The following is a 15,386-nucleotide window of genomic DNA, read 5'->3' as shown; positions in this document are numbered from 1 at the left end:
ACCACACAGGTCTCCCGAGCAGGTCAGGAGCAGTCTCCCACCCTCCCCTCCAGCTCCTCACGCCCTGGGCGTGGGAGGGAGACGCCTCCCCTCTTCCTATGCAGGTTTCTGCCCCAAAGGTTATTTAATATGTTTAGCTCCAAACTTTAATGTTTAAGTCCAAGCTTAAAAAGCAGGCAAGCGTGCCTTGTGCAGAGGGTCAGCCAGGAGGCGGCAAAGCAGGGCTGGACGGCCCCTGTTTAAGTCCAAGCTTAAATGTTAAAGTTTGGAGCCAAACATATTAAATAAGGAAACCAAATCATACCTTAGACTAGGATGGTTAGAAAGTGCATTTTCAAAGAGTGGACAGAAATACTAGGGACAGAGGCACCTGCTCACAGAGGTGAGAAGCGACAAGGCCCAGCCTCTTACCCGTCATAAATAGGGTGCAGTGGGACACAGAGATGGAGCCCGCATAGCTGCACCTGCCGCCCAGGCCGCACACCAGCCTGTTACTGTGCAGTGGTGCCAACGTGAGGCCTTCACTCTTCTGCCTGTGCTGTGTTGTGTTGGAACATGTTCCCAGCGGGCAGAGATTACTTTCCTAATTTGAAAAGTTACACCTGGAAAAATGCTTGGAATCTTGAAGACATATTGAAGTGAGGCATGTGTATTGTCACCTTAGATATGAAAAGTTCTAGGCTGTTTCCCATAAAAGAATCCTGGTGGCCCAGGCAGCCTGGTGTGATGAGACTTGGTGGTGGCCCCCTCTGTCCCCGCCTTCATGACCTGGGAGGTGTCCGGGTGCGGTGGGCAGCCCCTCCTTGGTGAGCACTCCAAGGGGGACCATCCGGCCCTGCTTTGCTGCCTCCTGGACGACCCTCTGCACCAGGCATCCTTGCCTGCTCTTCTCCCTGGTAGAAGGCTGCTCCTTATTTAAGAGACAGGTGAGGAGAATGACAAATACAGTGAGAAAAACATGAAATTTTTTTCCCATTCAGGGATGTTTAGTATGAGTCTGAACTGAACCAAAATACAGAACACAGGCACGGCTGTGTGGGCCGCGAGGACCCTCAGCAGGTGCAGGAAGCTCAGGAGGTGCCCCTGCAGAGGTCAGGGGCCCACGGTGGGAGATGCCACCAGGGACAAGCTCAGAGCTGAGGGTGGCCCCAGCACACTGTCCCCTCCCCAAGGGGGACAGGCATTTCTTCCGACCCCACCTACCAGGCTTCGTGCATCAAGGGGGACAGGCGTTTCTTCCGACCCCACCTACCAGGCTTCATGCATCAAGGGGGACAGGCGTTTCTTCCGACCCCACCTACCAGGCTTTGTGCATCCCTGGACAGCTCTGGGTAGGAAGGCCTTGCAAAGCTGCACTTCCCAGGCCGGGCCCTCCTGGCCTTCAGCCCACCCGACCCCACCCTGGAGGATGCTGTGTGGAGGCTGGGGAGCAGAGGTTAGGGCATGGCTGGGCACCCACTGGCTGCTTCACCTCGGGCACTACACACATGGGAGATGAGACTGGTGGTGCCTGCCCTTGGGCTTCTGGTGATGAATGAGTTCCCATGTCAGAGCATTGGGGTTGTGCCCTAGGAGGGGTTTGCCTCGGCCTCTGCCTCGCACCGCTGCCTCCACTCCCCCGTGCAGCAGGCTGGTCTGGGCATCTGCGTCTGGGCTCCTACAGGTGCAGGGGGAACAGCAAGCATGAGTCCAAGTCTGGAGACGCAGGCCACGTGTTGTCCTGCAGGAGCTCTGAGTGCCGCCACCCTGCAGTCGAGGCCCCGTGCACCCAGCTCTGCCTTGCAGTGCTTGTGATCACTTCCTACCTGGTGTCATCTCTGTTCTGCAGAGGAGCAAACTGAGGCCTAGGGTTAGCAACATGCTCAGGGGCAGCCAGGAGCTGTGGGGCGGGACCCCTGCATGCCTGGGCCCCCTCCTTCCTATCTCCTGTGTCCACCCGGGGAGCTGCGGCCCGTTGTCAGAATTGCCAGGGCCTGTTTAAATGGATGGCTAGGGACCACCCTGCATGGTGACCCCATTCCAGCCTCTGCATTCCAAGGCTGGGCCTCAGCCCTGGATACACTTGGAACCACGAAGAATCCTGAAACAATAAAAACATCCTCCAGGCAAATTAAACCAGAACCCCTGGGTTGTGGGTGTTTATAGCAGTTTCCTCTGAAGGAAATTATAGCTAATTTTCCTCTGAAGGTGTGGTCTGTATGGAGGTGTGGTCTGTAGGAGTGCACAAAGCGCTGTGCAGCACACCCAGGCCTCGGTTCTGTGCACTCGGAACGGCAGAGCCCATGCTGGTGACAGCATCCAGGAGCAGCTCTGTGTACCCGCGCCAAGTGACCGTGGGAGCCACGTTGTTCTGGTCACAGCAGATTTTATACAATGAATCACCACGGTACAAGAAGTGCTATTTTTCTGGTTTCTCTTAAGAGAAAAAGTCACTTTCTATAATGAAAGAACTTGGACCTGATCATGCATCTCTGTCTGGGCTGGAAGAGAGGGGCTAGTGGAGCTGGGCTCATGCCTGCCATTGAATGGCGGCTACGTTTCCATTTCTCTCTTCCTTCCCCTCCATCTCATTCACCGTAAACACCCACTGAAACTGGAAGCACTGCACAGGAAGAGGCAGGATCAGGAGGCAGGGGAGGTGGGATGCTGAGCACGCTGTTCTCCCGCCTTGGTCTTGCTCATCAGGACCTGTGTTTTAAGCTCGTTCCCTGAGATGGACCAGGCTGACTGCTTTCACATGCAGCTCCTTGAGACACAGAAAATGGTATCCAGCAGCACACTCCATCACAACCAGGCAATCACAATTCCTCCTGCAGGTCTTTTCCTCGTGGCTATCTCCAGGAAGAATCCTGTTACTGTTTGGGGCAGAAGTGGTGAGGATTGCAGAGAACTCAGCCACTCAGACATGCGGCTGGGAAGATATTTAAACACCCACCTTCGGAAGGAGTGGTCACAGGGCCTTCAGCAGCCCCCCAGCAGGAAGAACGTGGCTCATCCTTCAGCCCGTTATTTGCTGTGCAAGGGGAGTATTCAATGACTGTGACGCCCCCGGCCTCTCTGAGCTCCCTATGAGAACCAGCTGGGACTTCCTGCTCTGCCCAGATTCTGGAGGAAGCTTTGTTGTTGTCACTTGAGACATAAGTCAAGCTTTCTTGAATGGAGGGTGCGACTGGAAATATTTGCTTCTAAATGTGTTGGAGGCAAGCTGTCATCCGAGCCGATGGCCAGTCTCAGGAGGCTTTGCTTCTCAGCTTTCCTTTTCCCACTCGCTGGTTCCTAGAGCTGTTCCCCAGCCCTGTCTGGATGAAGCAGCTTCAGCCCTCATGCCCCTCCTCCAAGTCCTGCTGACACTTGGTCACTGATGACAGCAGCAGGGTGGCTTCCCATGACTCGGGCCTCCTGGGCCACCCACCCTCAGCTGCCACTCTCTGTGGAGTTGCATGTGGGGTAGGGGCAGGTGACTGAAGATGGAAGGAGGGTGTGGGGGAACCATGGGAAGATCTAGGGCACCACCTTCCAGAGCTGCCCATTGTCCAAAGAGAGCATGAGCTGCGTGGCAAGCATGGTGCAGGTGACAACTGGAGTTGCACCGGTCTGTGTCCATGACTCAGGTCAGCAGGCGCAGCCCCACCTCTGAGATGACGTCCTGCATTGCCTTTGTGTGGTGCGGCACCATGTTTCGTGTGCTCAGTGTTATCCTGTCTGTTCACAGGCCATACAAAGGGATTCATCCTCATTCACGCCGGAGGTTTAAAGAGGATCCTGGACCCACATACCTACCCATTGGCTCCATGACCAGTGCTTTTATAATTACAAAATCATCGAGAAATTAAGTCACAGGAAGCCTCGTGTGTGGTATACACTGGTGATAAAGCAAGTCCCATGCAGTCTGAGATGGCAAGGGACCTTCTAGGGAAAGGGCAGTGACCCAGAAGCCCGACTGCTCGGCTGGCTCCCACACTCCATCCTGTGGTCAGAGCGTGTTTCCTCCCCTCTGTGAACCTGGTCTCCTCCCCAGTGTGAGGACAGGGGCTCTCGCCTTCTTCAGGGAGTTGCTGGGAGGACAAAATGGAGTATATGTAAAAGTCATTTCCTAGATAAGGGGGAGCATGTCGTAAGAGTCTCTTGAAATTTAATTGATGTTTATGTCATTGACATTGAAATAATGAGAAAATAAATCCAAATGCAGAGCTCAAAGTAACACCTATAACGTCATCTGTAAGAGCCAGGACTGCCTAGGGAGTCTCTGGAGAGAAGGCAGCATCTTTTATACGGTAGGATTGCAGGTTCCTGTAGGTTCCTCCCCACTCTGTGCGCACTCCCCTTTGGCTGGAAGGTGTCACATAATTGAGTTACTGCTGTGTTCCTCAGAATTCCACCTGGAGGAATTCCCAGCATACTGGTAAGAACTTGTTCTAGCAGCAGCCTTTCCCAAACCCTGTGTATTCCGTTGAAAATGCTGTGAAGCCTCAGAAATGTCAGAAGGCTGCACCATCACAGGATCCGTTTTTCTGAACCACTTAGTCTACAATGTCTTTTTCAGGAGACTAAGCTGATTTTCAAGCAAAAAGTTAGGAAGCCACCACTGCCAGTCTACATTGAAAAGTCACTCATTGCCTGGAAGCTTCCAGCCCCCTTACCAGCCCCTGTGACTGACCACCGGTCACTGCCCACTCTGCCCACTTGCTTTCCCGAACGCACTGACCATGCGGGCACTGACCATGCCGGTGCCAACCCACTGCAGGGCCCTCTGGAGGGCCCATGTGACTCTGCTCTGCCAGCTGTTTGCTTCCCAGGAAGATTTGCTCCTGGTTATGTGTGGCTATGGCACAAATCTCCTGAAACTTGGCTTCAAAATTAGTAGTTGGCTCCTCCCAGGGCTCTGAGGTTGGCCCAAAAGGTTCTGCCCACGTCACCCAAGCTGTTCCTTTCCTACATTCAGCAGGTGCCTGAGCCTTCTCCCTGCAGCCTTTCCGACCAGGGCTCCCACCAACTGTTCCAGCCCTTCCGTGATGACCACCTTCCAGAAGGAAGCAGAGCCTGTCAGTCCGAGGGGTCAGCACAGGTCACGGGGCCACATAGCAGGGTGGGGACAAGACCCCATGTCCAATGGGTGGAGCTCACAGCAGCCCTGGGAGACCTTGCTGTTTACAAACAAATCGATGCCTCACACCTGCTGCCTGACTACTTAGCTAAATGCAGCCTAAACTGGTATATGAAAGGAAGCATGTGGCCCCAGGAAGCTGACTTGAGTGCTTAGGAAAGACTAGAAGCAGCAACGGAATCGGAGGTGAGAAGGGCAGCTAGAGGGCGTGGGGCAGCTCGGACACCAGCTTTGCCAGCCTGAGTTCCTCCATTCCCAGCACCCTGACCTTGGAGGCTGCAGGCAGCATGTCAGGGGCATGATCTGAAAAGGCCAAGGGACGACCCAGCCAGCAAGCCTGAGCTCACGGGCTTTGGTGACACATTCTAAGCACTAGTGGTGACACACCTTCCTGTGTTCTAATTAAGGTGAGATGTCCAAAGCAGACAGATTGCAGTCCTGTTTCAGCCAGGCTTGCCTGCCAAGCCCTGGCCGTGACTTTGGGTGAGAGGCTGCTGAGATCAGAGGAGGCTCCTTCTCTACCCCTCTGCCAAGTTTTGAAAGAGGAAGATTGGGGTGATAAGTGAAACAACTTTATCATTTATATTGATTCATAGGTATTTTGGATTATTTACATGGGACATTTTAGCTGAAGAGCAATGACCCAGAGAAGCGGCTCCTCTGAGCTTCTGCCTCGGTGTGCGAGCCAAAGGGTTTCATTGCTCTTCTCTCTCTCTTTTTGCTTCTTGATTTGTGAGACAGGTTTGCTGGGTTTATGTTGCATTTGTCTAACTCTGACCCTAGACAGTGCTGTCGAGTAGAATTTCCCATGGTAGTGGAAATGCCGGTGTGATGGCTACCAGCCGAGTTCCACTGCGGAACATTCAAATGCGGCGGCTGCAACTGAGGAACCAAACCTTTAACTGCATCTCCTTTTAATTAGCTTTCATTTAAATGGCCATGTGAGGCTAGTGGTTGCCATATAGAAAGTACAGTTCTAGGGTTTTTTCTCTACTTTTTACCAATTTATACCTCTTAGTTCTTCTTTCATCTGCTGTTTTAGCTGAAACTTATGACACATTGTTGAATAATAATGAATTGCAGGTACCCAACCTGGCTCCTCAGTTGTACAATTCTGTTTAAACATGTCTAATACTTGCTCTTTCTTTCTCTTTCTTCTTCCCTCCCCGCTCCCTCCCTCCCTCCCTTCTTCCTTCCTTTCTCTCTCCCTCTCTCTCTTTCTTTCTATTCTTTCTTTCCTCTTTTCTTTTCTTTGAGACAGGGCCTCACTCAGTCACCCGGGCTTGACTCAAGCTCCTGGGCTCAAGCAATCCTCCTACCTCAGCCTCCTGGGTGGCTGGGACTGCAGGTACTTACCACAGTGCCTGGCTTAATGCTTGCTATTTTTAACAAATATTCTCTGTGATGTTAAGGGAGTCTCATTATTTTACTATTTTATTTAGGGTTTTAAAAAATTAGAAACGGCCACTGAATTTTACCAAGTAACTTTTCAGAGTCTATTGATACATTTTCCACTTTTCAGAGCGACCTTTGATTTTATGATCACCATCTCGAAAACCTAGGTTGCCACCAGAGCTTAACAAGTCCCATTTCCCTGACTGCCTTATCCGAGCACTTTTGTTTGTTTCTCACTCCATCTGCAAATCCTTTGTTTCATGAAATCTCAGCTGCCCACTGCTTTCCAAACAGACAGGCATCTCCAAGTGGCTGTGCTTCTCTCGGGGGTGGCCCTGCCTGCCTCCCCTTCTCCTCCCATGCCGTCCTGTGCCTCGGCACACACTCCTACAGAAGGACTTGCTGCCTCTCCCAAATTCGCTGCCTCTCCCAAAGGGTTCGCTGTGCCAAATTTGAATCACTTATGTCCAACACTGAACTGATGACCTATTCATGCACTATTTTGCTTTGGCCTGCACAATGTTCCTTAAAAATGTAAACATTTAAAAATGGGTATCTTAATATAATGATACACTTTAAATGCTAGTTTTCAACAGAGTACATTTATAAAATTGTGAAAGGCAAATGATACTACAAGGCTGTATGAAGATAATAGTCTCCGGCCCCTCGTCATCCCCAGTTCTCAGCCCTATGGCAGCATCTCTTTCATCTCTTCTCTGGTATTTATTTTATTTCTAAACAGCATACTTATGCTCCTGTTTCTTTTCTTTCTTCCTCCCAATTTACATCCCAATGTCCATTAGATTTCTAACAAGAATAAAGATCTATCTCTCCTGTGCCATTCCCACCACCCAAGTATAATTTATCATCCCGCCAGCCTCCTGATAGACTCACTTCACATTGCTGGTGTACATCATTGCCATCACAGTTGAGCCACATAATATCCAGCATTTCCTTTCTTCATAACTTTATGCTTTTACTCGTTTTTCTGTTGCTGGGTTTTTCACCTACCTCTCAATAATTAGGCATCAAACCTCAGGCCAGAACACTCTCAAGACACTGCACTCATGAGGTGGTCTCAGGGTTCCATTTTTTCTCTTGTAGCAGGACGAGCTGCAGACAAAACCCCTCAGACACCGAGATGGTGAAGGGAGTGGCTTTAATCAGCTGGAAGCATTGGCAAACTAGTGTCTTAAAATCCGAGCTTGTCAGGTGCACCATTTTTGTCCCTTTTAAGGGCTCACAACGCTAAGGGTTTCACATGAAAGGGTCGTGACTGATTGAGCAAGCCAGGGGGTATGTGACAGGGGCTGCATGCACCGGTGGTCAGAGTGAAACAGAACAGACCGGGAAGTTTCACAATGTCTTTCTATACAATGTCTGGAATCTATAGATAACATCAGTTGCTAGGTCAGGGGTCGAATTTTAACTACCAGGCTTAGGTCAGGCAGGTCCAGGCCCGGTGTCGGGTCTGGTTCCTAGGCGCTGGGCTACCTGCCTTTAGTTTCGCTTCTCTTTCCTTTTCTGAGTATAAAACAATCTAAAACAATATGAGAGGGTCTGTCTCTCTTCTCTCACTCCTAGAGCCACTCCTTCTGGATTCCCCCTCCTTGCCAAGTCGGGATCCTTGGGCTGGGGTCTGGCCCCAGGCAGGCATTGTGAGCCTCCTGCTCACACAGTCGGGGTCCTCGGTTGGGGATCTGGCCCCAGGAAGACGCCATGAGCCTCCTCCTCACAGTCGGGATCCGGTCCCAAGTAGGTCCCGTGAGCCTCCTCCTCACAGTCAGGGTCGGTCCCAGGTAGGCGCCATGAGCCTCCTCCTCACAGGGTCGGTCCCAGGTAGGCGCCGTGAGTCTCCTCTTCACAGTCGGGGCTCTCAGCCGGGTTCCGTCCCAGGTAGGTCCCGTGAGCCTCCTCCTCACAGTCAGGGTCGGTCCCAGGTAGGCACCCTGAGCTTCCTCCTCACAGTCGGGGCTCTCGGCCGGGTCCCGTCGGTTCCCTGCAGCGTCCTCCACCCGAGCCGGTGCCGGGGGTACCGATGGCCTGTCTCTCGCTTCTCCCCCTCCTCTGCCTGCCTATTTAACACAGTTGCTTCTGTCTGCAAGGCTGTAGTGACATGTCTTGGTGCTGCCCTTTCAAATTTTTGGCTGTCCTTTGCGTGAGGTTGAGAAGCTGAGAGAGAAACTCCTGTGTTCCCGCCTGGCAGCTGTTGCCAGGAGGTTGCAGCCAGTGCCACGTGTGCGACCGGCACTGTGGCAGCGCTTCCGGCTGCGCCTTCGGCTGCGCTTCCGGCTGCGCCTTCGGCTGCACTTCCGGCTGTGCCTTCGGCTGCACTTCCGGCTGCTAGCTCAGCCTCGGCGCCCTGACAGCCCTCGAGTCCGCTTCCTCACATCCTGACAGCGTCTAGCTCTGCTCCCTCACGTGCGATCCAACAAAGGAACAAATGAAGAGAAGACTTTCCCTAGCCATTGAAGGGATCAGATGATAAGCTCTAGATGTTTAAATCAAATCCTACTGTAATGCAAAGACTGTTTGATGTAGTATGAATTTAGTATCTCTGTTGAAATTTAAAGCAGCAATTAGTATTATACAGTATATAATTATTGCATTATAATTTGTATTATGTATTAGTTATCTTACTATACATTATCTTATTTATTGTTTATTTATTGAGACAAGGTCTCGCTCTGTCGCCCGGGCTGGAGTGCGGTGCCATGATCTTTACTAACTGCAACCTCGACCTCCCAGGCTCAAGTGATCCTCCCACCTCAGCCTCCCGAGTAGCTGGGACTATAGGCATGCTCTGTTACCTCCAGCGAATTTTAAAATATTTTCTGTAGAGATGGGGTATCGCTATGTTGCCCACGCTGGTCTTGAAGTCTTGGGCTCAAGGGATTATCCCGCCTCAGCCTGCCAAAGTGTTGAGATTACAAACATGAGTCACCACACCCAGCCCATTATTTTAAAATAACAATATTATATAATTATTACTTTTTTTTTTTTGAGATGGAATCTTGCTCTGTCACCCAGGCTGGAATGCAGTGATGCAATCTCGGCTCACTGCAACCTCCGCCTTCTGGGTTCAAGCAATTCTCCTCCCTTAGCCTCCTGAGTAGCTGGGATTACAGGCGTGTACCACCACACCCGGCTAATTTTTGTATTTTTAATAGATACGGGGTTTCACCATGTTGGCCAGGCTGGTCTCACACTCCTGACCTCAAATGATCCACCAACCTCATCCTCCCAAAGCGCTGGGATTACAGGTGTGAGCCACCCCACCCAGCCATTACTATTATCAAGGCAGAAATTTGTCATTTTGTGATAAAAAGCTGAACCTTCAAAATAACCAGACACGAAACTGCCAGAGCTTGCTGTTTTATAGGAGATGGACAGAACTTTGCTGATCACATGCAGAGTCTTCACTTGGAGGCCTAGACATCTTCACTTTCCTCTCCATGTTGTTCACTCTTGGCTAGGAACCCCATCCTGACACCTCTCCACCACCTGCCCTACACACCAGAGTTAGAGGTGCTTGGTTTACGAACTTAGCATTTAAATAACTCTACTACTTAAGACTCTAAGCAGCCTTACACGGGGGCTCACGCCTGGTGAGCCCGAGGCACATCTGCAGTTTCTAGTGATGCATTTACATTTGATCACTTGTTTTGAACATTTTAAAAGAAAACCAACATTTTCTTTAAATATGTTAACATTAATGTAATATGAATTTATGTACTTATTCAAGTATTGGTATGTAATTTTATTTTATAATAAATATATTTTCACTTTTATTGAAGGTATTTAGAAACTATTTTCATCTGCAAAACTTAGCTTATGGCCAGCTTTTCAGAGACATTTCTGTATTCTTGAAAGTAAAACACTCCTTTGTTCACACCAAAGCTGTGTGTTCTCTATGGATGTATTCCTGCAATTATTGCACAGGTCTGGGTGGCATGTGCTGAAAGGAAAACTGATGTTTGTTTGTTTGTTTGTTTGTTAGTTTTTACCGACTGAGGCTAGCACATTGCTTTTCTGATACTGAGGTTTAAGTAAAAGGTAAAATTTTAGAGGTCTCAAATATAGTATAAATACCATGGACAAGTAGGAAAAAGTCCTGGGTTTAAACATGCATTCCTTCACTGTTGTGTGATATTGGGAAGTCATTAAATGATTTGAACGTTAGTGCTTTTCATCTGGAAGATAATTAATGCAACATTTTTATATCTTACCTTCACCAGGTGGTTATTAAGACCAAATAGTAGGTCTAAAAACGTTTAAGCTATGCATTATGCAAATTATTTGACAACTCCATGAAGGTAACCTAAGATTTTGTTGCTAATAAGGCATCTTGACAGTGAAAAATCAACCAAATATTATCAAATACTTCTATTTGCAAATAATCATTGAAGTCAGATTCCACAGAAGCATAAGCACACTTTCCCCCGGCGTCTCCCTCCCCGACGGGGCCTTACACTAATACCCAGTGGTGCCCATTTCATCACACTAGGAAATGCTGATCACAAGAAGTAAGTAATGATTCTCTTAAAATTCAGAAAGTACATGGTATACATTGAATTACTCAAATGCTTTCTACCACCATATTGTTATTCCTCCAAAGCTAATTAAGATGAACCCACAAGCTAACTATAGTCTCAATAATTGTGTTGGTGCAAGTGTGTTTCACAGGAAAGGAGTTTGCGAGGCAGTTATCTCATTAATGGGGTTTATATTTGTGACACTTCTGTCACCTTGCACCTGCCTCACTCTGCTTCTCTCCTTCCAGCCTGCAGTGGCGTCTGGGACAACATCACATGCTGGCGGCCTGCCAATGTGGGAGAGACCGTCACGGTGCCCTGCCCAAAAGTCTTCAGCAATTTTTACAGCAAAGCAGGTACTGTCCGTGGGTTCAGTTCCTGAGCTCCTCCAGGGTGTTTGCATCTGAGCGTCCGTTTTTTCCATCCAAGAAGCAGGAACATCACTTTCCTTCAGGCATCTCCTGCTACCCTGGGGGTCAGGGAAAAGCTGTGGCATATTGGGGTGAGTGCCCATCTTAGGGAGCAGAAGGGCATCACCTGCCTTCAGCCAAACCCCAGACAGCAGGGCAACTGCAGGGAAAGAACCATGGGAGACAGGAGCCAAATGGGAACCAAAGCACGGGAAACGTGCATGAGAGGGGAGGGGAGGCAAGGGGGGCGTAAAGGAGGCTCCCCTCCTCCCGCTGAGTCGGCCTGTGAGCCCCAGAGAGTACACTCTGGAAGTTTCTGGGAAGTGGGAATTGTGGCACCCAGAGCCTCCATGCTCAGGGCAGAGGCCCCAGGACACACCTAGTTTATCGAACCCACTCCCCCAACCTCCCTGCCGCCTCCCAGGTTTGATGCTGCCTGCAATTTGCAGTTTCTCTGGGCTTCCAGGCTCCTCCTCTGCACCCAGGGCATGCTCCGTATGTGGTGCTGCAAATATCTCTTGGCTGAATCCTGAGAGAAGGGTTTTGTTTGTTTTTGTGAGTGATTCAGATTTTCATAGTGTGAAGAAATCTATTCAGAAAAATAGAAAACATAGGAAACATCTGGAAACAGAAAGCATAATACTTTGGAACACTATGGAGAATTTGCTTTTATCTTGGACAGAGGTTAAAGGGAAAAGACTTTGGGAAGTAATAATGCTGTAGTGTTTTAAAGCAGAGTTTTGGAAAAGAGATTGGGACAGAGGAGAAGGCGATTCCGAAAGGAAGATTTTGACTTTCTCACCCCGAGTTGCCAGCAAAGCATGCTGAAGGTAGGGACCATGCTTGCATTACCATCACTGCCCACCCCTGAGTTAGAACCTAAGTCACTTTAGAGAACCTGAACTTTAAGAACTGTTCCCTCCAGTCAGTAGCATTTCTACTGAGCAGCTTGGGCTACATCCATTCTCCTGGAGATCTGGAGGGAATTGGCATGGACTCTGGCTTTTCCTAGTCGATGGCATGGTTCTGAGGCTTCCAGAAAGCACCCAGCAGCCTGGTAGTTTGCACATTAGCAAGCACCAGAATCCAGTCCAGCCTCTGCCAGACAGAAGCCATCTGGGCACCAGGCGCCCAGGTCAGTGAGGCTCTGGCCCTGCCTGGAAGCATCCTGCTGCTGCCTGTGAGAATGAAAACGCCCAGTTGGCTTTGGGTTAAATGCTTATTCCACCTTTTTCCCAAGCAGGGAGCATGACACCACCTTGTTATTGTGAGGAAACTTGTGGTGTTTCCCCAAGTCTGGGCACTTGAGTAGTCGCAGCTAGATGATCTAAAATGCAGGGGAAATATGCTTCTGCTTTTTCAACTGATCACAAAAACGTGAGCTATGCAAGGATATGCACAAACTGTGGACAGATGGTCCCCATGGAATGTCCACATGGAATTCATCTCTGGGGCATTAAATGGGCATCCTTTGCAAATACTTAGAGAGATGTGGATGCAACTGGGGGCCGAGCAGGCCTGGGGTGAAGCCACCTGGCATCGTACCACAGAAGCTGAGGTTTCAGAGACTAAATTTGGCGGGATAACTGTAGAGTCTTAGAAAGAAATGAAAGTCAGGCTTGCGTCTGCATGGTGCTCTGTGGTCTACAGAACACTCTACACATGTGATGGCTGCTCCTCCCATGACCTGTAAGGAAAGCTGGGTCATAGAACACACGTGGAATCATTTCTGCCCACAAACCCAGGTGTTCCAGAAATAAGTCACCATTCTAATGAAACATTGTTTTCTCTTTTGATTTCTCATCCTTCCAGCAGGTGGGAGGTTTGGGGGCTGTCTGTCCTATGCTAGGCAGGTGGCCTCTGGACATCGTCACTTGTGTCCGGCACTGTGCATCATCACAGTGACCAGCACACTGGCGCCCTGTGTCTCTGTGCCAGGCGGGACCCTGGGCCCTGTCCAGAAGCAGTGGGCAGCTCCTTCTCCAGGTTCTAACCCCTGCCCTGCAGCAGCTCCAGAAGCCGTGGGCAGCTCCTTCCCCGGGTCCTAACCCTGCCCTGCAGCAGTTCCAGAAGCAGCGGGCAGCTCCTTCAGGTCCTAACCCTGCCCTGCAGCGGTTCCAGAAGCAGCGGGCAGCTCCTTCAGGTCCTAACCCTGCCCTGCAGCGGTTCCAGAAGCAGCGGGCAGCTCCTTCCCCAGGTCCTAACCCTGCCCTGCAGCAGTGGGACCCGGGATGCAAGTCCTCTTCCCACCCGGGCTGGACTTCACCACTGCTGCTTGGGGAAAGCTGTGAGGATTAGGTGCTTCAGACATTTCCTGCCCCCATCCCCTCCAGGAGGCAATGAGCCAACTGTCTGCATAGAGGGGAACAAAGGAAGCAGGGAGCCAGGGTGAGAGGCACGAGGACTCATCACTGGGAGGACAGCCTTCTGTGAGCAGCTGCTGTTCATGCCCCATGCTCAGGGGCCAGGAGGCAGCTCCGACAGCTGTGTGCTGACCTTTCTCCCTTGACTTGCTTTCTGTGTTTCCAGTTGCTCCTGGTGCCCACCTGCCAATTCTGCATGACACTGTTTTAGCCAGACCCAGGGCAGCAGCTCAGCCGCCCATCCAGCACAGGTGTAGGGCCAGGTGTGGTTCTGAGCCTTTAAAGGGGCATCAGCACATCCCCCAGTGGAGGATGATGTAGGCTCGTGGGGCTTGGAATAGTCGCTGAGAAGCACTGAAGCCCTAAGGGAGGCCTTCAAGTATTCGTCATCCTGCAAGTGGGCGAGAGTGTGCTCCCACCCCCCACAACCTTTCTCTGCACCTCCCTGGCCTCTCTGCCCCTGGATGGCCTCTCTCTGCACCTCCCTGGCCTCTCTCTGTACCTCCCTGATCTCTGCACCTCCCTGGCCTCTTTCTGCACCTCCCTGATCTCTCTGCCCCTCCCTGGCCTCTGTGTGCCTCCCTGGCCTCTCTCTGCATCTCCCCGGCCTCTCTCTGTACCTCCCCAGCCTCTCTCTGCCCCTCCCTGGTCTCTCTGCCCCTCCCTGGTCTCTCTGCCCCTCCCTGGCCTCTCTCTGCCCCTCCCTGGCCTTTCTGCCCCTTCCCGGCCTCTCTCAGCACCTAACTGGCCTCTCTCTGCCCCTCCCTGGCCTCTCTCTGCCCCTCCCTGGCCTCTCTCTGACCCTCCCTGGCCTCTCTCTGCCCCTCCCTGGCCTCTCTCTGCCCCTCCCTGGCCTCTCTGCCCCTCCCTGGCCTCTCTCTGCCCCTCCCTGGCCTCTCTCTGCCCCTCCCTGGTCTCTCTGTACCTCCCTGATCTCTCTGCAGGTTGCCACCTCAGTCATTTCCTGTCCTTCCACATCTGCCCCATGTGTCTCAGGAGTGAGAAGTCAGAAAGGATAAAGAACCTGTGAGGGAATCTGCACTTCATAGAATGACTTTCTGACTTAGTTTGTGGAGTTTTATTTCAGCATGTTCTTTGGATTGGTGAACACTGATCTCCCGTAGGAAGGAAAAAAGGCTGCACCTCGCAGAGGATGAGTGACAGGCTCAGCTCCCACCAAGGTCCTGGCTTCCAGGCTCAGGATAGGGGCCTGCAGGTGCCCTGCTCAGGTGAGAGCCAGGCTGTCAGGTGTGGCGCTTGGCCCATCGTTCACCAGTGTGACTTTGGGCAAGTGACACGACTTCCTCAGCCTTGGCCGTCTCATCTCTGAGATTAATTGGAGAGCTGCCTCCTGTGGTGTCAGGATTAACTGGGTTGATGCAAGCACAGAGCCCGGCATTCCTGAGGGCTCAGTGAGTCGTAGTGGCCACTACCACATGACTAGTATTATTATAATAACTATTATGAGTGCTGTTCCTGAGTCTGTGGTGGGCGCATTATTTATCTTTGTGGACCTGTCTCCTTGTCTGCACAATGGGGCCGTGGGACCAGGTCTCTAGGAGGCTTGCCTGCTTTAGGG

At 51.0% G+C, this 15,386-nt stretch overlaps 1 protein-coding gene across 2 annotated transcripts in view; it reads left to right on the top strand.

The window, feature by feature from the left end:
- The window catches only part of VIPR2 (vasoactive intestinal peptide receptor 2), a 114,526-nt gene that overhangs the window by 23,368 nt on the left and 75,772 nt on the right, over window positions 1-15,386 (top strand). For both annotated transcript variants that reach the window (XM_019030582.4, XM_055347582.2), the window contains exon 3: window positions 11,283-11,390. In XM_019030582.4, the coding sequence (XP_018886127.1) occupies window positions 11,283-11,390 (108 nt within the window). The remainder of the gene's footprint in view (window positions 1-11,282; window positions 11,391-15,386) is intronic.

This window comes from Gorilla gorilla, chromosome 6 (genome assembly GCF_029281585.2).
Source record: "Gorilla gorilla gorilla isolate KB3781 chromosome 6, NHGRI_mGorGor1-v2.1_pri, whole genome shotgun sequence".
Classification (NCBI taxonomy): Eukaryota; Metazoa; Chordata; class Mammalia; order Primates; family Hominidae; genus Gorilla; species Gorilla gorilla.
This window is presented reverse-complemented; position numbering and strand designations above follow the sequence as displayed.